The sequence below is a fragment of the Aedes aegypti genome, chromosome 2, assembly GCF_002204515.2.
Source record: "Aedes aegypti strain LVP_AGWG chromosome 2, AaegL5.0 Primary Assembly, whole genome shotgun sequence".
NCBI classification, from domain to species: Eukaryota; Metazoa; Arthropoda; class Insecta; order Diptera; family Culicidae; genus Aedes; species Aedes aegypti.
The window spans coordinates 468,194,901-468,221,923 of NC_035108.1; the positions used below are offsets into that span (position 1 = coordinate 468,194,901).

A 27,023-nucleotide genomic window follows, 5' to 3' on the forward strand; every position below is an offset into this window, starting at 1 on the left:
ATTTTACTTGATATAAATATTGCATTTTTCTCCATTATAAGCTCCTGAATAGATTCAAAAACCACCTCGAGCTTGCCCACGATATTTAACTTCAAATTGGCATCGAAATAATGACGTTTCATTTGATTTTGATTTGGATACGGATTTCATTGCGTGAATTAAAACAATGTGCTATTTTAAAGTAATTATGTCAAATGTACCGGAAATATCGATTTTCTGTTCCAGCGACTATTTCTATCAAATTACCTCTAAAAGTCATGTTTTGTCATATAATTAGCATTTTTGAACGTTTTGAATGAGAATTGTACTTTTGGCCAGCATTTGTATGGGATGCGGCCACTGTGCAACGTGTTCGATGTTCATTTGGGAAGACTACTGACGGAATTCCTGAAGGAATTACTAGCAGAAATAATGGAGGTATTGCTGGTGGAATTTCTGAAAGAACGCCAGGAGTAATTTCTTGAAGATTCCATGATGAAATTGCAGGAAAATTTCTGTTGAAGTTCCTGAGGTTATTGGTGGAATTACTAAAGATATCACAATTTTAAGCGAAATTCTATGGCGAGATTTAGGTGAAAGTCGGAAAGAATATCTGGTAAATTCCTTAGAGAATATTTTGAAAACAAGAATTCCTGAAAAAATCCATTCAGAAACTCTGATGAAGACCGTTCTCTGGAGGAATCATTGAAGTAATTTTCTAAAAAAAATGCGGAGTGTTTCTCTGGCGGAATTACTGGTGAAACTCTGGGAGAAATTCCAAGTGTAATTCTCGGGGGAGTCACCGGAAGTATTCCTTGAAAATATCAAAATTTCTTTCTTGGTCAAATCTTTGAATAAATTCTTAAAAGAAATACCGCAATTCAAGTAGAAAACCTCAAAAATATCTATTATTCCTTGTCGAAATGATATTAGAGAAATTCCATGAAAAATACAATAAGTTGCTTATGGAGAAATTCCTGAGGAAATCCTTGGAAAAATCCAGAGAATTAACGGTGAAATCTCTGGAAGAGTCTTTGGAGGAGTCCTTGGAGAAATTTCTAGAACATATCAAGATAAAAATCTATGGAGGAATTACTGAAATTCCTGCAGGAGTTTCGAAAAAAAATCTCTTAATTATTTAACGGTGAAATTTCCCTAGAACAATTCCTTGAAAAAATCCCGAAGGAGTTACAAGAATTCTGTGGATGCTGGAACCCTGGGGAGTCCCTTTGGCATTTCCCGGCAATCCTTGTAGAATTCCTGGAAAAGTCTCAGGTTACTTTTTTCGAAAATATCTGAAATATTTCATGGTGAAATATCCTGAAGGACCTTGTGGATTAATTTCTAAGAAAATCCTAGGACAAATTCCCAAAGGAGTTCCCTAGAAAATTTGCAGAAAGAACTCCTGGAGGAATCTCTACAGAAACTCTAATGGTATCTCCTAGAAAATGCTCGGAGGAATCCTTAAATAATTTTCCAGAAATTGAATTCAGATATCTTTCCAGGCGAATTCCTCTTTGAAGGAATAACTGAAATGCCTGAATTATTTCAAGAAGTCCCTGTAGGAGTTTTTGAAAAAAATGTGTGGAGGAATCCCTTTGAGAAATCTTTGGAAGAATTACTGGAGGTTTCTTTAGAAGAATTTATGGGAAATATCTGAAATATTTCTTTGATTTTTTTTTAAGGAAATCTATGGAGAAAATACTGTTAACCCTGGAGAAGTTTTCGAAAATATCTCTGAATTATTATTTGGGCAAATGTTATTTGAGAAATTTGTTTAGAAACTTCTGAAGAAGTTCTTGGAGGAATTCTTGAGGAAATCCTTGGACAAATTCCTCCTTTTGAGAAATTCTTTAGAGCAATTGCGAAATAAAGAAATTACAGATGGAATTCTTAGAGGGATCTTTGGAGGAATTCTTGTAGAAATTTCTGGATGAGAAGAATTCGTTGAGAAATTTCTGGAAAATATCTGAATATTGTCTAGATGCAGGAGACATATTTGAAAGAGAAAGAAGGAGTTTTCGAAATAATCTTTAATTCCTTGAGAAATCGAGAAATCCCTGTAGGAGTTTCTGAAAGGAATCTGTGGAAGAATCCCTTTTGTGATTTATTCTACAGAAATCTTACTGGAGAATTACTGGAGATTTATTGAGAAGAATTTCCGGGAAATATCTCAATTTTTTTCTTGGAGAAAACTTTGGGAAATCCTTGGAGAAAATACTGTTAACTCTGGAGAAGTTTTTGAAAATATCTCTGAACTATTACCTGGGGAAATGTTATTAGAGAAATTCGTTTAGAAATTTCTGAAGGAGCTCTTGAAGAAATTTGTGATGGATTCCTAGGACAAATTCATCCGTTTGAGAAATTCTTTAGAGCAATTGCAAAATAGAGAAATTGTAGTTGGAATTCTGCGGAAGAATCTTTGGAGGAACTCTGGAGGAATTCTTGTAGAAATTTCTGCATGAGTCTCTGGAAGAATCCGTTGAGAAATTTCTGGAATATATCTGAATTATGTCTAGATCTAGGAGAAATCTTCGAAAGAATTAATGAAACCCTTGGAAGAGTTTTCGAAACAATCTTTGAATTATTTCGTGGCGAAATTTTCCTACAGAAATTCCCTGAAGGATTTTCTTGGGGAATACTGTGGAGGTATCTCTGGATACATTTGCATGAGAAATCCTTGGAGGAATCCCTAGAGAAATCTCCATAAAAAATTCGGTAGAATCCCAGGATGAATTTTTGGTAGACTTTCTGGAGTATTCTCTGGAGGATTTCCGTGTGGCTTATATTTAAATTATTTTCTGTTGAATTTATTGAAGAAAGCCTTGAAGAAATTACTGAAATACCCGCAGAAGTTCTCGAAAATATCTCTGACAAAATGATCTTAGAAAAAAAATTCGGGATATCTTTGAATGGATTTAGTAGAAATTCCTGAGAGAATCATTGGAAAAATTCCTGGAGAAGTCTCTGGTACATCCTCTTTTGGAATTCCAGAGGGATATCTCAAAAATTTCGGGAAAATATCTGAATTATGTAGAGGTGAAATTTATGAAGAAATAACTGAAATCCTTGGAGGAGTTTTCGTAAAAATCTCTGAATTATTAAGCGGTGAAATTTGCCTAGAGCAATTCCTTAAAATATCGCCACAGGATTTTTTTAGACGAATTCTTGAAGGAATTCTGTAGAAGAATCCCTCTAGAAATTGCTGAACTTCCTGATGGAACCCTGGAGGAGTCCCTTTGGTATTTCTTGGAAGAATCTCTGAAGAAGTCTGTGAAGGAATTCGGGAAGGGGTATCTGGAGAAGTCCTTAGAGAACTTTCTGGAAAGTATCTAAATTATGTCAAGTCAAGGTTAAATTTTTGAAAGAATTATTGAAATCTTTGTAGGAGTTTTCAAAAGATTCTCTAAATTATTTGGCGGCGAAATTTCCTTAGAGAAATTCCTTGGGAAGTCCCTGATATATTTTGTGGAGGAATTTCTGGAGAAATTGCAGAAGTAATTCCTGAAGGAATTCTTGGTACTTGGTAACCCTGAAGAATCTCTGTGGGAATCCTCGGAAAAAATCCTGGTTGAATCTGTGAAAAAAAATCTGGAGAAGTTTCTGCATGTATCATTGGAGGAATTTGATGATCCTGATAGGATTCTCATGAGGAATCCCTAGGGGAGTTCTTTGTAGAAGAAATTCCTGGAGGAATCTATGCTGGTGGAACTCTGGAGGAATTCCAGGTGGAGTTCTCGGAGAGATCCCTGGAAAAATCCGTAGAGAAATTTCTTGAAAATTTCTGAACTATGTCTAGGTGAAATTTTTGAAGGAACTATCGAAATCCTTAGATGAGTTTATGTAAATTTTTTTTAAATTTTTTCGGGGTGGAATTTTCCAACACAAATTCCTTGAGATACAGCCGTTAAGAAACCCTTGAAGCAGTCTTTAGAGAAACAGCAAGAGGAATCCCTGGTGGAATCCTGGAGGAGTTCTTTTGAGAATTTTCATAAAAATCTCTCGTGGAATCTGTGGAAGACTTCTGAGAGGAGTCTCTGGAGGTATTAGTGGAAGAATTTCTGAAAAAATTATGACATATTTCATGGTGAATTTTTTGAAGAAATCATTGAAGAAGTTACTGCATTCTCTGGACGAGTTTTCAAAAAAATATCTCTGATCTATTGCTTGCATAATGTCTCTTGGGAATCAACATGCAAGATGTCAAACTTTTGAAGTTTAGGTCACGAACGCACATCAAAATACGAAAAAACGCACCGTTCCCGAAGTTCGATACATCGCAGACTTCGAGAAATTCCATTCTTGGTTGATAACAAGCAGTAATCGCCGTAATCACTACCACAGATTGCCGCAAAAATGTGTTTGATTTGCTTCACCATCGGGAAGGATAGTTGATGTTAAATTAATGACCAATTCATTTGAAATGGAATTTAGATCAAATTTAGGTGAAAATGGATGAAATTTGTTCTATTTTTGGAAGAGTATTTTTTAGAACTGTTATACAACTGAACCAAAATATTGAGTATCGGTAAAAACGACCCAAGACAATGAGCCTATTTTCTATTAGATATAGTGCTTCTGACAGAGATACAGTTAACTGTCCCTTACTCGATATTCTGTATCTCGATATTTCCGCTAACTCGATGTAATGCGCGGTCCCTTCAATCTAGCATACTTTGATCCCTATGTAAGTCGATATCTCTCTAACTCGATGTTCCCTAACTCTATGCAATCTGTTTCAGTTTCCTATGCAAGTTTACCTCTCTAACTCGATATTTCCATGAAAATTTTCAAACATTCTCCAAATGTTAATAAATTTCATAAATTTGATAATAACGATTATAGTAATAGTAAAATGAAGATGGACAAGTCATTTCAGGGTGATAAAAAATTGAATTTTTGTAGAATATGCAAAAGGTGTCACGTTGCTAAATGTAATTAAAATTTACTATTTTCACATTTAATTTACTATTTTGAATGTACATTGTCGAAATAATGAAAATTTCATAAATTGAAAAATTTGTGTTCTGTATCTCGATACCTCCCTAACTCGATGGTCCCTTCAATACCGAGATAGGGAGAGTTGACTGTATTACCATTTTTCTTAGGGGGCATATTATATCGGGTTACCCTACATCAACTTAAGTAAGTATCACTGTTCTGTGGGATGCTATGTGATTCGAACGTATGTAACAGTCTGTATTATCGGAATTATTGTTAGTGTTAAGAAGAAAGTAACGCCTGATACTGACCTGCAGAACGCTAGCCCCAATGCTGGCATTCTCCGCTATAGCAGCACTATACTGCTTGGGGTCAAAGATCGGACTATTATCGTTCTCGTCCAACACGTGGACGGTAATTTTGGACTGAGTGGCTTTCGGTGGTTCGCCTCGATCCTTGGCGGTGATCGTAAGCTCGTAGCTGGATTTGGTTTCCCGGTCTAACCGCCCGGACACACGGAGCAGCCCGTCGGCCGGACCCACCGTGAATGGAGTCTGCACGTTCGGGTCCAGGGCGTATTCGACGTACCCGTTGCGACCTTCATCACGATCGACGGCCTTCACAGCCATGATCACCGTGTTCAGGGGAATGTTCTCGGCCACGCTGGTTTCGTTGGGAGTGACAAACTCTGGAGCCATGTCGTTGACGTCTTTGAGGACGATGGTGACCTAGAGGGAGAAAATTAATTAATCAATGAAGTTTCTTTCATTGGTTTGAGTCCTGAAAATACGTAAGAAGATTTTAATGAACCTTACCTGCACGGTGGACGAAAGCTGCTTCTCCGGTTCCCGGGCGTTGTCCCGGGCCGTTACGATCAGATTGTAGCTGGCCTTCGTCTCGCGATCCAACAGTCTTCGAGTGCGGATCGTACCGTTGTTCAGGATTTCGAAGTCCTCATTGTCATCGCCCGCGCTGATGCTGTAATGGACACGTCCATTAACTCCTGCGAAGGAAACAAACAGTGGAAAACGATTACAAATCACTTCAGGTGGCGCAGTCGTCGTCATCGTCGTCCTCGACTTCGGTGCGTTTCGATCTGACTTGCATTTCAGAACTCGCCATTCCCAGGTCGGTGTGGAGAACAGATTTTATCGAAGTGATAAATACAACATTCGTCACTCATTGTATTCAAATCCGGCTCCGGTTGGTTTTCGAGCAGCAGAAGTTTGAGAAGGATGGATGAAAAAGTGTCAGCCGAAGCTCATATTCAGTGGGCAGTTTCAAGTTTCGACGCGAGGAACAAGTTGCAATCGTGGAATGGCAAAAAATGCGCGCACAGAAGTAACATCTGAAGTAAACATGATGGAACAGTCAATGAACATGTCTCTTAACTGGCTACGACAAAACGATTCTCGGTAATGTGTGTCTTTCCTCTGCTGTCTCTGTCTACCCTCGGGAGGTTTAGTCTCGCCACCACACGTTTGGATTGCTGAATGTTGTCCATTCCATGGAGGTAGCGAGGTATTTGTCAATTTGATCGTTTGTCCCCTTGCTACACCGTGAACTGTAAATACCCTAACAGTAAAACGGGTAATTGATCGTACATACACGGTGCTCCCCAGACCGTTATTGTCAGGAAAAAAATCTCCATCAAATCTGCGCTCACCAGTCGATTTTTATAACTTAACTGCATGTTTAACCCCTCTACCGGCAGCTTCATTTTTTACCGCAAAATTCAAATTCATACCTTTTATGGTTTTCCATATTTTTGCACCATTTTTTCACAAGTTTTCAAAAAACTCTTCTCGTTTTAGGATCTGTATCGATATTGATCATTGGTCATCTGGTTTTGAAGATATTCCAAAATTCCTACAGCGTTTTAATCGTATTCGGATATTCACTCTTCGGAACAATATATTAATGAGAGTATGTTGTGAAAAAATGCAGCAATTTGATGCAGCCGTCTTTAAGTAATGAGCATTTAGGTTTCTGGAACCACGCTGGCCAAATAAAGATCTTAAAAACTTCAAATAACATAATATCGTAATTTTCAGATATCTCCAATAATACTGAACCGATTTGCATGATTTTTTCAGAGGAGCTTCTTATTACCTGTCATTATATAGCCCACATATTATTTTTTTGATAAATTGATCAAAAACAAAATGGCCGCCAAAGACATTTTATATGGAAAATGTCGGTCCCCCAAGGAACATCGGAATATCTTTAAAACCAGATCACCGATAATTAATATCGACACGGATTCTTAAACTAGAAGAGTTGTTTGAGGACTTGTGAAAAAATGGTGCAAAAATATTGAAAAACAAAAAAGTTATAACGATTTGAATATTTATTTTGCGGTAAAAAATGAAGCTGCCGGTAGAGGGGTTAACTAAGTTAAAGTCAAATTTGAATCGGTCTTATGTCATTTTAAATTGTTGAGAAATTTCAAATAAAATTTGGCTTATTTCCTACAGATTTGTAGTTTATGTTTAACACCATTTTGGAAATTAGCCAAAGGATATTTTGATATTTGTTCATTCTTTCAACGTGAATTCCTTGTGGAGGATAGCCATTCCTGCTATGTTATTTTTTTATCCACAAAGTAATTTCGGAAAATGTTACCAGATTTAGCTAAAAAAAAATACTTAACCTTTCAGTAAAGTTGTCTCTTTATTTTTTTATACTGAGATATTTCGCTGAAAGTTCTACTAGAAACTTCTCTGTGAATTCCTTCAAATAGTGTTTCCAAAAAATTCAAATTCTTTCGCAAAGTTTATTTCAAGTCCTTCAGAAATATGTCCACCATACATCATATTATGCGTCAGAAATTATGTTATTTTTTTTTTTCAATATTCTGCTCCAAATTCCCGGATTATACAAGAAATATCAACGAAAAGGGTTTTCAAAATGTCTCTCGCCTTCGAATCTTCAGAGTAATTTTGTTTGAAAACCCCAGTAATAGTTTTGCTTCCCAAATCAGCATAGCGGCCTTAAACCTGGTTTCATCGTATGGGTAAACGTGGTTTACGGCTTAAGCGAAGGTGAAGAAATCGACCCTTAGCCTATTTGTTGTTTCTTCCTGCTTCAGAATTTTGTTTCTGCTTCCTGCGCTTGATGATCCCTTGAGGAACTTTGTGTAAAAATCTTTTCATATTCCAAAAAGCAACATTTAAAAGAATCTAATGAATAAAGGTAAATTCTTGAAGTTTTGAAAAATAGCACAATTGAAAAACCAGGAGGATCCATCAGGAATTCCTCAACAAATTTCCAAAGTAATTCAAATTTGCCTCCAAGATTTAAGTTGAGTAAAGTTTTACCATGATATATTATTGGTAATGTTCTTTAAAATACCGTTAATATTTTCACGCTAAACTTTTATTAAAAATAATCCCTTCAAAACAGTTGTTTTTTTTTTTGAGTTTCTGCAAGTAGCAAAAACATCGTTTCTCCTTTTATAGTATCATTAAACTTTGGAGTTCATGCAAAAAAAAATCTAAGATGTTCGATACAAACACCTTTAGTGAAAATTTAATTAAAAAACGATGAAAAGGAAACAAGAATTTTCGTAGTAAATTCTTAAAAAGACTTAAGTTTTTCTCTGTTTAGCATATCGTTAGAAATTTTGTCAAAAAGTTTCAGAAATAGATAAAAAATTAGTAAATATATCCGTATGGGCTACTCTAGAAATCTGATAAAAATTAGATAGGGATATGGAGTGATTCGTAAAGTAATTTGTAAAGGCATCTCTAAAAAGCATGTTGAGGTATTCCAGGAGTAGTTTTTGAACCAGAAATGGAGAGTGGATAAGGTTATTATAAGAACTTAAACGAGTGCCTGATGGAATTTAGTAGTACTTTCCGCTACGTATTCCGCTAGAAACTGTATAGAAAAGTTTTAATTTCCAAATATTCTCAAGTAGGCATTTTTGAAGACATTTTGAAATATTATTTTCGAGAGAGTTTCGGAAGAAGACAGGAAGCAGTATCAAATTGTTTTTTAGGAAAATTCAACGACACACTTAGATTATTTTCTGCGAAAAAAAAAATGCTGGTAGATCTCCAGGACTTTTCAGAGAAATCTTCAAGAGCTTTTTCCCAATTGAAGCCTGTTTAATACTTTATGAAAATCTTATAGAATATTGGAAGGAATCCTTAGAGCAACACCTGAAAGAATAATGTATTGTTTTTGAGCGGGAAGTCTTGGATAAATTTTGATGCGAATTTTCCATGTTAACCTTAAAATTTGTCGAAGAAATTTAAAGAGAAACTTTAGAAGAACCTTGGTAAAGAAGGTAAAGATGGAAAAAAACTGTTGGTGTACTTTTTGAAGAATTTGTGGAACGAAATCCTTGCTCGAAGAATATTGTGGTGAGACTCCTAGAATTTCTTGGAGAAACCCTCAGTAATTCCAGAAAATCCTAAACAAATTATTATTGAATAACTGGATGATATTTGCAACTAACAATTTCAATTTATATAAAATAAGTGCGTAGAGAACCTTTCTGTAGAAATGTTCATTATTATTAAAGCATTCTCGTGGAGGTATTTCGATAAGTTTTTTTGTAAGCTTTGAAAAAAACTTCAGGGACAAACTACAAATCCCGGAAAATATTTTCCGTGTAACTCCCAATTCTTGGAGAAAGCACTGAAAACGTACAGACATGATTCACTACGAAATCATCGTGGGAATTCTCTTAAAAACACATGGTTGAATACATGGAAAGTTCGTTGAAGGATATCAAGGGATATTCATCGTGAGTTCTTTATAATAACTTTTGAAGAATTTTTGTACTGAACTAGACAAAGTAGGAATATTTTCCGTAGTGAAGATAGAAATTTACAAATATTAATGATGTGTAGACAAACTAACAAAATATTCATACTACGAAATTTGTGAAAATCATTATTGCTAGGAAGAATTTGCTAAGCTCCCTCCAGAAAAAAATCCCAGCTACGCCAATGCCGACTAGTGAACACAAATTTATTTTTGACGTAGGACTACGTCTTTCTTCTCTATACAGGAGTGAAATTGGAATTTCAAAGCCAAGAGCGTTACGTTGGCATGAAATATTTTAAACGTTTATAACTTTTTGCTGGCTTAACAATATTCCTTGATTAGCACCTCAATCGAAAGACAAGGCATTAAAGGTTCATGTCGTTTACGTACTGAATCCCACATACCTGAAATTTAATAACTGTTTTAAAAGAAAACGTTGATTTCAAGCAAATCTATAAATAGGGGTGCTAGAGAAAAGTTGACGTCATATGCTTTTCCCTCTACGCTTGGATCGCATCTCAGCAGGCAATAGATCGGCTTGCTCTGACCGGGCGTGCTTCTCAGGCACAGACATCGATAGCAATGGACACCTCCCCACCCCCCCTTGGGCTTGCTTCGCTTAAATTAAACTGACCGTCTACCGACCGAGAGAAGATGCCGTCCAAAGCCAAAGTCATCACCGCTGCCGCCGCCAAGAAAAAGAAAAGGAAGCAGTTCACATGAGAATGAGATGGTTGTGGCCGCCATCACAGCCCAAAACGAACGTAACGGGTCCTCCCTACTGTCGGTGAGCTACGTTTCCAGATTTCGATTTCAGCCCTGTGATCCACTGCTGTTGTGCACCAGCCACATCACGAAACATTCTGCTGGTTCGTCAACTAGCTCAAATTTTTACATTTTCGTTGAGGATTTTCTCGTTTGGCCATGGCAATCAACTGATAACATCCCGCATCGAAGCTAACAAAGCCATCAAATTAGTTGAAAAGAGTTAAAAGAGAAATATTTCCGACTTTATTTATGACATCTTATATTGCTTAATCCATTTCACAGCTTCATACAAAATTTTGTCATGAATAATTGATGACACGATAATGTGAAACTGTATTCGCGGACGCTCATTTCACAACGATTGTAAAATAGAGTGGCATTTCTAACACCGTCTTTGATTTGAGATTTAGACCTGACAATGACAACACTTCGATTACGAAAAGGATCACATGTAACAGAAATTTACCTTCATGATAAAGAAAACTATTAACCGTCAAAAGCTAACTATTGAATATTTAGTAAATGTCAAACCTTCCAACTATTTATGTTCGACCAATTTCTCACGCATTTGCATTTTCCGCAATTTTGGAGTAATTCTAAACCCAACTCAGGACCAACAAACATTAATAAAAGGGTCAATTGAATAATATTTATTAATTGATCATCTTTTTTGTTATCATCCCGCATTCTCCACCTGATCAGTTTCTTGACCAGGTGTGATAATTTTAGCATCTATTGATCTGAAATTGTTGTACATGTCAGTATCAATAAGGAAATACATTGCATAAGTTATATAAGAAAAATTTCATGGTTACTATGATGGTCCCTTCAAACCTGTTTCTTAAGCATTTCTGTTCCATGAGTCGATGGTCCCTTCAGATATCGACTCATGGAGGTTTGACTGTACTTTCGACTGATTCGGTTTATTTCATTTATACTTTCGAGCTTTTAATGATAAACGCAGCATCGGTGCACTCAAGAAACAATCCTGTTAGGCACCACTACCAGAAACCTCCTAAGCAGCTGATCCGAGGACCTGCCAATCGATCATCGGGTTTGTGAAATCGCTCATGATTGAGTTACGTTTCCATATTTCGACTTAAGCCCTGTGATCCACCCCCTGTTTTATGCGGCGTCATCCACGCCACAAGGCATTCAGCTGGTGCGACGTACAAGTAGAGAACTTGCTCAAATATGCATTTGTTTTGCGTTGGTTTTAAGCTCTATTCAAGTCTTCAAAAATTCTTTAACCACGGCAATCAACTGAAAACACTTTGAAGTTCTATTTATCTTTGACAGCATCCGAGCTAACAACGCCTTCAGCCCTTTTCAAGGCCACCAAATGTGCGTAAAAGAGTTAACAGAGTCGACTCTATTTATCACATTGCCAAGCAATGAATAATGTTTCTCTCAATCGATCAGACCAAGCGATGGCTGTAGCTTACATCACAATCCTCGAATAACTTCCTCTATAATACTACTGTTCTTTTCAATGCTGCCATATTTTTCATAGGAGGTTATTAATATAATTTCTTAATGATCCTACAATCAGATGTGGAATGTTACATCCTTATTGATAAATATGACGGATAATAGATCAAATTGTTATGCTTATACAAAACGAACTCACTATCATCGGATAAAGATAATGTATATTTGGGGTATGATTAAACGAGCACATAGTTGCAAATCGTTATAATATAATATGCATGAATATTTACGAAAGTTTCGAGCACTGAAAACAATATGAAGTCAAAACGAGCAACAAGAACGATATCAAAATCAGTTACACAAACCATCGTGGTCCTACGTCACCAGTTCGTATAACTCCATAGAGATGTATAGTTTTTTCGGATAATAACGGTCCGGGGAGCACCGTGACAGACTATTACACCTCTACAGACATCATATTGGGAAATAAATTAATACAATTTTTTATTGCCCGTGACTCGCCGCTGGAATGGTTCTGCCTGGTGTATCGAACTCCACCATTGTCCGCTTTGGCGTTCGTATTTTTTTTTTTTTTTTGTTATCATCCCGCATTCTCCGCCTGATCAGTTCATCGCGGCATGCTAACCGTCGTGGAGAGCTTTTGGGCCGTTCCACATGCACACAATATAACAGAGCAAACCTGCTGTTAAATACAACTTAATTAATATTCAAAAAGAGTCCACCACGATCCTCGCACACAGAAACGCGTCACACGCACACACAGTAACGATCGAAGTAGGCGCTGGAAAAATCTTCGTTCTTGCTTCTCATCTCTTGATTCACCTGCGTCTACATGGCATGCTTTGTCGCGGGTTGTCGCTTTATCCGGCGATCGGTCCAGTAGGATTTCGAGAAACCACTATAGACAGTTTCCATATAATCTGGGGACCAAAATATTTTTTGCGTCTTATGTCATTTTTATGATGTTTTGGATACAAGTTTGATGATTTATTTAGAAAAGTACTACTTTTTGAGACGAACGTATCAATAGGACTTATAGTGTAATAATGCGTTTTGTTACTAACAATGCATATGGCCGTTTTTGCAATTAACGTTTGCATTGAATCCTTTATTTGTTTTAAAGAGTTTATCGTTGACATACTGTAACAATGAAACTACAAAAGATCTTTCTCTTCTAGGGTTATCTTAAAAGAAGTATGTTCTACGGAATCCTTTGTTCCGCTAGTCATTTTATCTCGATTTTTAACCACCTGATCGCCCATAGTTGGGGAACTGAATGTGTTTCAAAAAATTTGACACAAGCGGCTCTAAACCAAACAAGCGACGCGCGGCGATCAAGCGATCCACAAAAATTTTCCTTCCACACTAATTGAGGCACTTTTAATCCGCACCCCGTGTCGATCGACGGTCGGAACAAGCGGTGCGGGTGCCATGCCGCATTCGGCCGTGAATCATCATCTTTATTTGGATTAGACGGTTCGCTTTTATTATTATAATTTCCAGATCATTAGCTGGCCAACGCTTTCGAATTAGAATACTGATACGCGCAGCGATCGATCGAACGGGCGATGGCGCACAGAGGAATCGAGCTGATCGAGCGACTCGAATCCTGATTTATGATTTGCTACTTGGAGAGGCAAGTGGTACGTTCCCATGTACTCAAGTCTTGGATCAAGTCTTCTGGCAACTTTTTATTGAAGTTATGAGGATATTTTAAAATTTCCATGAATTTTTACCACGAATTTGAATTTGAAATCTTCCATTAGTCATTGGGCATTTCACGAATTTCTGTGTTTGCTACTGTTTTTCTTCCTCTTTCTGGAGTTCTCACCGTAGCTTTCTTATACGCACTTTAAAACAAATTACGTTTCAATTGTTTCAAAATTTCGAAATTGAAAACTTTCACGAAATCTTCAAACTTAACATACACACTCCCAAAAAATCATGTGATTTTGCGTCTTTTGGATGCACATAAAAGAAGCGAGTCAAATGACTTAAATTTGTGCCACATTTTAAATAACATAGCGTCTGATTCGGGAAATGTCGATCATAGTGACATTTTTGTCGTGTTCTTTAACATGTAAAGTTACATTTTTTGATCAATACATCTTCAAGAACACGGATTTGTGTCGTTTTATCATGTACATCAAGTGCCATTCAGTCATACTGTGAATTACGTCCATAGTAATTTTCATTATTTTTAAAAGTGTAGAATATTCAAAGTACTGACGCAAAAAGTCGCATCATAACTTGTAAATAGCGATACACGGTTTGAAGCGACAATACGTCGACCACCTAAGCCAACCGTCATCAGAGCAGCATAATGACGTAATCACAGCCCCTCAGGAATATCACCATCGGAAACTAACAATTGAGTGAGAAAGAATGGCCTAAAAAGTCCAAGACGAAGCCAGACAAGAAGAGACCGCGAAGCAATTGAAAATAAAAGTCGCTTTGATATTTACGAACAATTGCTACGAGATAAATAATAATAATAACATTCGAGCTCAAAACCATTATCCCGACCCGAGAATACCCAAGAAGCGGTCGTTGACGACGACGAGGAGGATGATGATGATGATGACGGCGCGCAAACGCAATCCATCTCATTACGATTCGAAACCTGCATTCACGCATTGCTCATTACGCGTTCGGTTCCCGCTTTTCAAAAGGGAGATAAATGGCTTTCCTGGATTCTTCCAAATCAAATAAAGTGACGCCCAGTTCAGCCTGCCACTCAACGCCGACGACGGGACACAAGGGTGACTAAATTGACTGATTTTCGGGAGGAAGCGCGCTTGGAACGCGACAAACGCAGGAATTAGGTGACTCATTGACGTGACGCAAGTGTTATTCGGGTGGGTGGCAGCAGCCCTCCATTTTTACGTGAATTTAGATGTAAAGCAACAGTAAAATTACAGTTTAATTTGCTTCAAGGCAACCGAGAAACCTATGACATTGATGACTTCATGGGCATAGACAGATTTCAACTATGACAAATTTTACGTGAGAACAATCATTTTTGTAGTGTGTTCTCCTATGATTATTTTAAATTATTCCGTAAAAGGTATCACTAAAGACACCCACTCATCGCTTTCATTTACAATGGGTAAAGTGGACTATAAAACGCGACTTAGTTCAGTTTTTTTGGTTTAGTCACGGCGCCCATAGAGCCGTAGCGGTAAACGCGCAGCTATTCAGCAAGACCATGCTGAGGGTCGTGGGTTCTAATCCCACCGGTCGAGGATCTTTTCGGGTTGGAAGTATTCTTGACTTCCCAGGGCATTGAGTATCTTTGTACCTGCCACACGATATGCACAAGAATAACTAGCTAGCGGAAGTGAAAGACGAAAGCCTTTAACAAGGAACTATTCGTTGAGGCACTCCGTCTAGCGATAACGAGGATATCGACGCCACCGAGCTAACACAAAGATGGTGACGGCTTGTGACGCAACTATGCTACGAAAACTGGTGCCGAGAACAAACGGGGAACCAGTTTACTGGTGGAATGACACGACGGTAGACGCAATTCGAGCAGTGTGCTGAAAAGGCGTCGAAGCAGATACGAAGAGGAGATCGATACTGCGCCGTGGTCACGATAGATGTGACAAACGTATTCATCAGCGCCAGCTGAGAGGCTATCGTCGCAGCACGGCACAGAACGGACTGTGCAAGATTCTGAAGAGCTACTTTCAGAGCAGAGTCCTTGTGTAAGAAATAAATGAAGGGCAGAAGTCAATGCAAGTGACAGCGAGCGTCCCTCAAGGTTCCATGGACCAATGCACGAGTTCACTATCTGACGTTTTAGCGGTGCCGTGTTATTTACGTGACCATGGCAACGAGTGAATTCGGCACCGCTCAAACGTCAAATTAGTGAACTCGTGCATTGGTCCATTCTCGGCCCAACTCTTTGGAACGGGATGTACAACGGAGTCTTGACACTGCATCTCCAGGAAGGTGAAGATTGTTGGGTTTGTGGATGATGTGTCACTAACGGTGATGGGCGAGACATTGGAGGAAGTGGAGATGTCAGTAATGGAAACAATAGACGCAATCGAGTCTAACTGAAGATAGCTCACCACAAAACAGAGGGACTGCTAGTCAGCAATTGTAAGGCGATTCAGCAGATGGAGGTAAACGTCGGAAGATATGCGATTGCACCGAAGCGCATGTTGAAGCACATGCGAGTAATGATCGACGATCGGCTGAATTTCAATAGCCACGTTGATGACGCATGCGAAAACTCCGAGAAGGCAATGAACACAATAGGGAGAATCATGCCACCTAGGCTTCACTTAGGCGGTCCAAGCAGCAGTACGAGTCGTCTGCTTGAAAACGTCTCGTCATCGATACCGAGGTATGCAGTTCGTGATTGGGGCAAGGCACTAAAAACAAATTGGAACCGCGAAAAGCTGAACAGAGCGTTCCGGCTGATGACAGTGCGTGTCGCGAGTACATATAGAACGATATCGTCAGATGCTGTATGCGCTATAGCCGGTATGATCCCCATCTGCATCACTTTGGCGGAGGATATCGAATGCTACCAACGAAGAAACGTCAGGAACGTACGGAAGATGGCCTGAGGCGGATCTATGGCGAGGTTTTAACACGAGTAAGACTGCGCGGAGAAAGGAAGATGGACCCACCGGCGCATCCCAAACCTGTCGACTGTCAACGTGGAAGAATAGGAAGCATGGAGAGGTGAACTTCTACCTGACACAGTTCCTATCAGGCCATGGACATTTAAGAAATATCTCCGTAGATTCGGGCACGCAGAATCGCCACACTGCCCAAACATCAAGGAAACACCACAACATGTAGTTTTTGACTGCTCAAGATACGTACGTACGTGGCACGCGGTGAACAGAGTGATACCGACCACCATCGATTCGGAGTAGGCTGAAACAGCGCCCTCAAATGATGGTCGTCGGGCGCCTATGAACCGGAAGTTTATCTCCACCGGAATCGCAGGACCGACCTCGTCATCTGTCCGGCCAGCTCCGGAGTAAGTTAAGTCCATTGTCGGGGACTAGCTGAGTAGATCGCGTAGTTACACCGGCAAATGTTCGTCGGGGCGCCTGTAAACCGAAAATTTCCCTCCGCCGGAATCGCAGGACCGACCTCGGTATCTGCACGGAGTGCATCGGTTCGGGAGATCTTCCGCCGTCGGGGAAATCTTCGTCGGAGTAGGATAGATCCACCGTCGGGGACTATTCTGCGTAGTCCGTAGCGAGTCACCGGCTTGGGTCGTCGGAGCGCCAGTGAAACGGAAGCCATCCTCCAACCGGAATCACTGGGCCGACTTCGGTACTCTACCAGCCAACAACATAATGAGAACAACGCGTAACGTTACCGATTTCGGGAAATATTCCTCCGTCGGGAACTCTTCATCGGAGTAGGCTGACTTCAAAGTCAGGAACTACGCCGAGTAGTATCGATTACGTCAAATCGCTGGGGTCGTGGGGGCGCTTGCGTACCGGAAGTCAACCTTCAACCGACCTCGGCATCCAGTCGGTCCGCCCGAAGAGCATGACGAGCAGCGCAATAAAGTCCAGATAACCACCAAGCACAGGAGCATCTATGCTAAAAATTCTTACATGACACAGGCGTGTGGCCGGCTCCAAAATGTCAATGATGGTGCAAAGGCAAATCGCATCCAGAGCGTTCTATTCGACATGGCGTAGATGCATCAACAAGCCCTCAGCCCCCTAAAGTAATACTATAAGGTAGTTCCGGGGACTTGTAGCCCAAGCCAAATAAGGGTGGCGTGGTACAGAGTCATTCCAATTCTTTTTCTGTACCACACTCGAGACTTGCATTCGTAATAGAACATTGAGTGAGAACCACATAGCCTAAAACCCATAAGCATTTCAGATAGCCAGGGTAGATGATATTTTCTAGGGAAAATTCTATTAAAAACACGATATACACATGCAAAAATGGTCAATTGGTAAAAGAAGCTTTCAGTTAATAACTGTGAAAGTGCTTATAAGAACACTAAGCTGAGAAGCATGCTTTGTTCCAGTAAAGACGTAACGCCAGAAAGAAGAAGAAAAAAAACGGATCCAGTTAGCGGCGACTTGGACTGTTTCCGATAAGGAGAAGTTTGAAGATCCCTATAAACAGGTCTGTAAGGAACGTGAGATCAATCTGTTGGATAGAATGAGGAATTCATACATTTTTCAAGAGTTCTCTACACGTTTCTTCTACGAATAGCTCCAGAATCCTTTCAGGCAGCTTTCAAGGGGTTTTTAAAGTACTTCTCTAGGAACTTATATTAGATTTTCTGAGAGGTTCTTCCAGGAATTCTCTCCCGTTTATGCGACAAAAATACCACTATACCATACTATACTATACCACTATACCACCAAGTATTTGTCTAAAGAATTCATAACGAAAAGAATTTCTCAACGATTTTCATCAAATATTTCATTTTCTTTTGAAATGCCTTAGACATTTCACTCGGGATTCTTCTAGGGATTGTATAAGATATACTTCATGATGATTCTTCAGAAAAAATCGTAATTTTTTGAGTATATCTTCAAACATTCTTCCATTCCGTTAATTAGAACAGCTTGAAGGTATTTCTTTCGTTATTAGTATTGATAAATGAATACATTCTTCCATAGATTATTCCATGAATTCTTAATCGAATGTTTTTTTTTCTATCTTTATTAACGAGAGTTTTAGCCCTGGTCTAGTTCTTCTCGAGACCAACGGCTTTACTTCCCTTCCGAAGGAAGTCTTCACTACATTTTTAGTGACTATCTCGGGGATGGAATTCGATCCCAGTAATGGAATGTTTCCGATGATGACTATGAATTTATTTGTTTTTCAAGTATTTTTTCCTAGAATTAGGCCAGAATTTCATCCAGCCTCTCGTGTAATGATTTGTCCAGAAATATCTTAAGAATATTCTTTTCAATTATTTGTGATGTATCTTATATGGGCTTCGTAGCCGTGTGGTTAGTGTCACCGAAGCATTTAGCCACATCGTGCTAAGGAGTGTGGGTTCGATTTCCGCCTCACGCCGAAAAACTTTTCGTGAGGAATGTATTCCGACTGTGCCACTGGGCGTTGCATGCTAGTCCGTTGTCTAGTGTGGTGCTTCCTTCAAAGGGCAAATAGCCCACTGAAAGCATTAACGTGTAGTGTCTTTTTATGCAGAATATGAGATGTGAAGTACTTAGATTTTTGACAAAAAATGTTAGAGGTGTTCTTGGAGGTTTTTTCAATAAATTTCAGCGACTAAACATGAATCAATCACCTAATGTATTCTTAGAAAAACTCCTGATTGAATTCTTAGAAAAAATTGTAAAACAATATTGGAGAAATATTATAAAATCGCTGTTGATTCATTGATTGATTGAAACAATTGTTAAAATATAAACCTTTCATGTAGTTTTTCATCACCAAAATAGGAATCATAAACCTCTATCTAATTGTGTTAATATTAATTATATTTTCATGAATTAGATTCATGATCCCGAGTCCTGCTTCATGATTTCATGAACAAAATTGCCTCTTTTCATATTAAAAATAGGAATCATTGCTTACATGTATCTGTTTCTATATAAATATTATTTTTTATTGATAATTTCAAAATTTGCATTGGCACTTTTCATTAATAAAAATTTAAAACGATAGCTGGTGAAAACAATTTATGATGTCATAATTTTCTGTCATAGTATATTTTCATATCATGATACACATTCCTCTTGGAATCATGATGCAGTATTCTTTTTTAGAGTACCGCATTTTTTTCCCTATGCACGATCCTTAACAGAAACCTTTTTAGTTTCAATCAAGACTATTGGAAGATATTTAGCTTATTCGTTTCATTGAGAACTGTTGATGAAATATTGGAATGATTTTTGATGCCGGGTTCCCCGCTTATTAATGCACCCAGCACATCGTACAGATAAAAAAAACATCAAACTTCTTTTAACTCATGAAACTGACTAAAAAAAATGAACTTTGCGGAACATAACGCAGAATCAAAACAAAACAGTCTAAGAGGTAACCAGATGTGTACGATTTTCTGTTGCTTTCAGGGTAACTAGAGGTTCAAAATAAAAAAGAATACCGATGGTTTGTACGACGTAATGTTTAAATTATTGGAGGTGCAAGGTCAGAAGACTCTTTTTATGAGTTTTATCATGATGCAATTATTTTTGAAAACTTGTTATTTTAATTACACGTTACTTCAAGTTTTGTAACAAAATAATTATTTTTTAATTTTTTACAGAATCACAGAAGATAGAAGTTTGGGCAACGGTTTCGTTTTGGTGTAATTAATGGTTTGATGACCTTAAATTGTTCGGTATCTCAGATCAGGCCTACTGCGAACTTAAATGCAAGATGCGGTATACCAGATGCGGTAAACCAAGGGGCAGGATCCGTAATTGAATTCGGTATTTTCAAAAGCAGTTTTTTTCGTTCAAAATCAAGAAAATTCACAGGAAAATGTGTTCACTGTATTCTCTTCTCGAACCGAATCACAGTGAACACATTTTCATCGAATAATTTTTAGTTTTGAACAGAAAAACTGCTTTTGAAGTTTCGATGATGACGATGATTACGATGACGGAGCGTTGAACGTTAAAGCGCATGCCTTATTACTAAAATCACGCAAATATCCCGCTTGCTTTGTGCACAGAAACGCGCCCAAAATGTTGTGATTTCGTCAATTCTGAGAGAGTAATCGTGACAAAAACTTTTCTCGAAAATTAATACCGATCGTAATCTTCGGCGACGCATTCAGCACTGCAGTCAGCTCCACACACAGCTCGCGGGGCATATTAAAATTCAAAACCTATAAAACAGGATTATCACCGTCAAACGAGTCACCTTTCCACACCAATACACCAAAACATGGCCGCTTTTATGCCCCATCGGCTGCTGGAATGTGTCGAATCAGCACCCACTGCGTAAACCGGAAAGATGACCATCAATATCCGAACGGTTTTTTTTCTGTGCGCATTTGCGCTGAACCCCAGGTCGATCGTATTCCCATAGGTGACGAGAAACGATTGTTTCAATCAGTGTTAGACAAAGTCAATCTCTCGTCCCGAACGCAGCTCTTGTCCGTCGTCGTCTGTCACCGATGGGTGTTCGGTCGTGTGTCCAACTAGCAAGGCACATATGTTTCTCCCCCGGCGATGACTGTGCACAGTGTTACCGGCTGTAGACCAAAAATCGAACTTTTTCACTCCCTCGCGTTTCTGTGGATCTCAATTACGAACCCAAGAATGTAGAAAATTGAATTTTACACTCGTCCGTGAAAAAAAAATACTTATAGCAAACGGTGAAGTAAAATTCTTGATTTTAAAATGTGTAAAAATAAGCTCAGCTGAAAAACAGTCGCTGTCAGAAAGATAAAGTAGAAGTATGACCGCTTTGCAGACCAAATGGAACCACTGTGCGGCGGCTGTGGCCGCGTTAGTTCTACACAGAAAACAACACCATTAAGAGAACGATCTTTCGAAACACCCAGCCAACACACTCTTTCACTTCTTGACACTGCTGCGGTTGCTGATCCACTTCTTGGGCACAATAACCGCGGAACGCGCGTCCCACGCAAAAATATACAAAGAAATGGGCAGCATTCGCGCGTAGAAGAAGATGGAGAAAGGGGTCAGAGAAGGGGCGGCTGCGATTCAGTCTGAGAAACGCTTTTAACACCCCCGCGTGACGCGCCGTTTGACACTGGGGCTGATGGCAGCAGGCGACGATCGACGACGGCGAGCGCGGTCAGAAAAATTTGAGCGCTTCTTTATCTGCAAGGAGGTTGGGGAGGCCAGCAAGAAGAGAGGCGTCCGGAATGGCAAAAGAGCGCTTATTATTATCATCAGTTAACCAGGCTCACAAGAGAGCCAAAAGAGGGTATCATCATCAGCAGGTTTGACTGGATTGGATCGGGCGGCGACGGTGCTGTATAGAGCTATTAACTAGGCAGGCGCGGCACTCATAAATTACGAAATAGATTCAGCAGATTAGTGTGCGATGCAAGTGAGGTGGGCTTAGTTGCCAAGTGAAGGAGAGTTTTTCAAATAGCAATAAGGAATGGTTTTTATTTATTTAGGAGGCATCTATTCCTCAAGAATTTTAAACGAATACTTTACAATTAGGTATATTCAAGAGGTTTAAAATGAAAATTCATGAGGGGATTGATCAATTGAATTCTCTTGAATGCTCTTTCGATCAAAAACTGTTTTGCTTTCCCGTTTACGCTAGCAAAATCAGTGCTGGGAATGGTAATAGTAGTAGGCTTGAATTTCGCCAAAATCACATGGCTCTCTCACTACAGTAGTTTAAAATCGTAAATCTCATCAAGTAGCCTATATTGGGTACATGAATTACTCTAAATCTGAGAGAGAGGAGACAGCTGGCTTAGATTGCGAGCTCCGAAAAGTCAAGGGAACCTGTCATCAACTGTCACTGGAAAACCGCACATTCGAAGGGCAGAGCGCGAAAAATCGTCAAAATTTGGCCAAACTAAAACTGGATGTATTTGAAAATGCAGGTTGCTTTCCTGTGCTCTCGCATATAAAATCGTTGAATATTTAAATATTGTCGATTGGACTCAAATTGCTATTGAAATTGTTTAATTTTATGATCTTTTTGATAACAAATAGGATATGAAAATGGTTTTGGTCCAGTTTGTGCTCTCCGAACCATTGTGCGCAACCCAAACATGAGAAGAAGAAATCAAAGAAGCCAAGAAAACAAGCCAGTTGTCAGTGAGCTGTCTCCTCTCTCTCAGCTCTAAATCAGTAGTGTCATTGAACGCTCTAAATGCGGGAAATAGAACATTTTTCTACAATAATTTTGGGTTGCCTTAGCAATTTTCAAGGCTTTTTGCCTACAGCTGCGATGGGCGCGAATTTCACTGGCTTCGCTGACTGTGATTGGCTTTGTTTGACTACTGTAGAGTGAATTTCAGATTTTTTCCAACCCTGAGCAAAATCAAGTGGGCCATGCATTCGAACGAATACGATTCTATCGAAAGTTGGATCCGCCGTAAACAAGAATGAGGGTGAATGTCCCCCTAATTCGATGGTCCATCCAGCCCCAGAGGGAGGTTACTTAGGACGTGGCGGGGGTTCAATGCAGGGCTCTGTTGAACTCTGTCCCACAGGTCCGCAAGCACATCTCCTCCGTACAAGCGAGCCGTATCGTTTTCAAAGTACCTTAACCCATCACCAGGAATACCACCCCGGCGTATTAGGATCCAGACCAGCGAGATCCTGATAACGAAAGACTGGTAGCATAAGAACATGGATACAAATACGGACCACGCATAGGAACCACGCTACACAGCTGACAGCCGTTCTATTCTACACCCTTAGCAAAGATGGATGACACCTCTCTGAAACGGCGAGTAGGTTAATGGTACGGTTGCTCTCGTCCCGTTAAAACCTGGCTCTGAACTTGGCACCCCATAAGGGGCCGGGTCAAACCTAGCATGGCGTCACTGCTTGCATACATCACCATGGGATCACGAAGGCGACTACTTACGACGGGCGAGGATAGTGGCTTAGAGGGGGTACCTACTAAAATGGAGAATTCCTAAAACAATGCCGATACAATGGAGTTCAACACAGCGAGGAAGTGTGCGCGTTCCAGAAAAGCGGTAAGATTCCACAATCGCCGGTGCATACCACGGAGAATCTACAGACGTAATACAGTAGATCGAAGTAATGTAGGACACAAGGACAACAAATGAGGATTAGAAGGATGCAAAGTCCAGTGTACACACCGAAATCGAGCAACAACGCTGCTCAAATAGGGAAACAACCTAAAAACTCGAGGTTGACGGAAGTGAAGAATAAGGTCGATGAACTCATCCAGTTCGTCAAGGATCGGCACAATGTGCATACCGCGATTAAGAGCTAGCTGACGAGTATCAAATCCAGCGCTGCCATGAACGAGTAGAAAGCGCTGAGGATGAGAGCAGAGCTTGTCGGAGCTTGGTTACGGAGCAAGCAGTGGCTGACAAGGTTAGGACCCCGAAGCTATGAGGTGACAAATTTACGGAGAAGCGAGACAGAGAGTCACCAGGAGAAGAGGAAAACCCGAAAAAGCAGTGCAACAAGCAATGAAAAGGTGTGCCGAAAAATAACGGGAACGATGACGGATGGCAAATCGTCGTCAACGCCAAAGATAAAAAGAAACAGAAAGAGAAGGTTGTGCATGAGCATAAGCATAGATGACCGTACAATTTGTAGTTGCTACTCCGTGATTGACCAGAACAATCGAAGATGCACAGGTAAGTAATGAATGGGGCTTGTGATTAGCTTACCATTTTTCAATGTGCACAAATCAAAAGCTCAAATTTTAAAAGTCAATAACAGCGCCGGCCACGTACTTACGGTCATCGGGGAAGGTAAGGAATGTTAGTTAGACAACCGTTGTTACTAAAGACCGAGTATACCTCTGCTTCTCCACAGTTGTCATGGAAAGGATATTGGGTTAGTGGGATGAGGTAAAGATCTGGGAGTCATCAATGGTTGGTGATGCGATCCATAATATAATGACGCCTAATCGGTATCGCGAAATAATTCGATTATCGCATTATACGCCGAACAAGTGTTCATCACTCGCCCACGCAGGAGCAATCGCGGGTTTTTTTCACTTTCACTCGACCGACGCGCGACATGTTTGATCCTGCCCTCATCGCCGGCCCCTGCAGGAGCAAACGTCAAGGTCAAAGGATCAAACACAACTCCAGAAACAGAAAGAGAAGGTGGAGAAGTAATAGGACGAGAAGAAGAAAGCGAAGAGGCACCCGCAGCGGCAGTAGTCGAGAGGGGATGCCATACTTGTTAAGGGAAACGACCAAACAACGTACGCAGATATCCTTCGAAAAGTTAAGGACGATCCGAACCTGTAGGACCTCGGAGGAAGCGCAGTTCGAACGCGGCGCACCCAGAAAAGGGAGATGCTGTTTGAGCTGAAGAGCGACCCAGTGATCAAGAGTCCGGCCTATCAGTCGCGAAATCTTTGATGAACGAGGCGGACGTAAGAGCACATACTCGGGAAGCAGTTGTTGAGTGTAGATATCTGGACGAGATAACAACCGTGGACGAGGTGAGTGAGGAGCTGGGTAAGCAATGCAGCCTTGGCATTCTGTCTGAGGAAGTCGTACGTCGGCACTATGTCAGCGACGATTTGGCTACCAGTTGACACGGCGAACAAAGTGGTGGGGAACGGCGAGATGAGACAAGCTCACTGAGACTCACGGGCCACCGATGTGATGCTTTAATTGCATGGACTTCGGACACCCGGCGGCGTTGGATGTTGGATATTGGTCCATGGAGTGGGGTAGCAGGGTAACCAATGCCAGAGATTATAACCTACTGGAGACTCTAGCAAAGCTAGACGTACGATCCATAGCAATCACCAGATGATAAGCTACATGTTTGGCCAGCGGAACACTGTGGCAGTGCAGAAGAACACAGTTGGCGAACTGCAGTGGAAGACGAAGGCTTTAGACAAAGATCTCTTTGTTGACGTAGAAGTCAAAGAGGAGCGAAAGGTTGTATTTCAAGCAACAAGAGCTGCTTTCAAACGCGAGATAACGCTGAGCAAGTCTGAGTGCTACAAGGAGCTGTGCCGAGCAGCTGACGCCAACCCCTGGGGGACGCTTGTCGAGTGGTCATGGCGAGAGTCAAGGGTCCATCAATGCCGGTTGGAACGTGTGCTGAAAAGCTGAGGAAGAAGCAAACGCCGAAGATCGTCAGGTCTCCAATGACGAGCTTGTAGCAGCGGCGAAAGCATATGAGGAAAAATGGCCCCTGGACCGGATGGAATACCGAATGTGGCATTTGATGTGGCGATTCTATCGTATTCGGATATGTTCCGGAAGGTGACGTAGAAATGCCTGAACGAAGGTCACTTCTCAGATATATGGAAGATCCAGAAGCTGGTGCTGTTACCGAAGCCAGGAAAACCACCCGGTGATCCATCATCATACAGGCTTGTATGCCAGTTGGATACACTGGGCAAACTCTTGGAACGGGTCATCCTAAACAGGGTGGCTAAATGTACGGAGAGGGAGAACGGATTATTAAAAAGGCAGATCGGATTCCGCAAGGGAAAGTCGACGGTAGACGCAATTCGGACGGTCCTTGGGAGGACCGAGAAGGCATCGAAGCAAAAACGAAGAGGAAAACGTTACGGCGCCGTAGTTACGATAACGTTAAGAACGTGTTCAATAGCGCCAGTTCGGAGGCCATCGCTGCAGCGCTGCATAGATTGTGGGTTCCTGACTATCTATGCTGGATTCTGCAGAACTACTTCGAGAATCGGGTGTTGGTGTACGTAACCGGCGCCGGCTGAAAGGTGTTAAGAGTAACGGCGAAAGTTCCGCAAGGGTCCACACTGGGTCCGACGCTGTGGAATGGGATGTACGACGGGGTACTATCAATGGAGTTTCCCATGGGCATCGAGATAGACGGCTTTGCCGATGACGTCGTTTTAACAGTAATAGGCGAAAGAAACGCTGGAGGAAGTGGAAGTGCTTGCCACGGATGCAATGGGCACTGTCGAAAACAGGATGAATTGAGTCATGCAGAAAATAACCCACCACATAACGAAGGTGCTATTAGTCAGTAATTGCAAAGCGGTTCAACACGCTGAGATCGCCGTTCATAGCATCACAGCGGTCGCTAAGACACCTGGGCGTGATGATAGACGATCGGCTAAACTTTAACAGCCACGTAGAATATGCATGTGAGAAGGCCGCAAAGGCGGCAAAGATCATGCCGAACGCTCATGGTCCGAGAAGCAGTAGGAGGAGTCTTCTGAATAGCGTATAATCGTCGATACTGAGATACGGAGCTCCGGCCTGGGGTGTAGCACTGCAAACTAAGCGCAATCGGGGAAAGCTCAAAAGCACGTTCCGGTTCATTGCCATGAGAGTAAGAAGCGCATACAGGACAATATCGTATGTGTGATCACCGGGATGATACCTATTTGCATCACCCTGCGAGAAGACATCGAATGCTATCAGCAGACAGGCACTAGGTAGGTGAGGAAATTGGTCAAGTGGCAGCAAAAATGGGGTGCCTCCGAGAAAGGTAGGTGGACCCACAAACTCA

At 40.6% G+C, this 27,023-nt stretch overlaps 1 protein-coding gene across 1 annotated transcript in view; it reads right to left on the reverse strand.

Annotated features, from left to right (window-relative positions):
• The window catches only part of LOC110675253 (cadherin-related tumor suppressor), a gene marked incomplete at its 5' end in the record, with an annotated part of 158,181 nt that overhangs the window by 73,924 nt on the left and 57,234 nt on the right, over positions 1 to 27,023 (reverse strand). The window contains 2 exons of the mRNA XM_021839700.1: positions 5,232 to 5,648; positions 5,736 to 5,923. Of these exons, the coding sequence (XP_021695392.1) occupies positions 5,232 to 5,648; positions 5,736 to 5,923 (605 nt within the window). The remainder of the gene's footprint in view (positions 1 to 5,231; positions 5,649 to 5,735; positions 5,924 to 27,023) is intronic.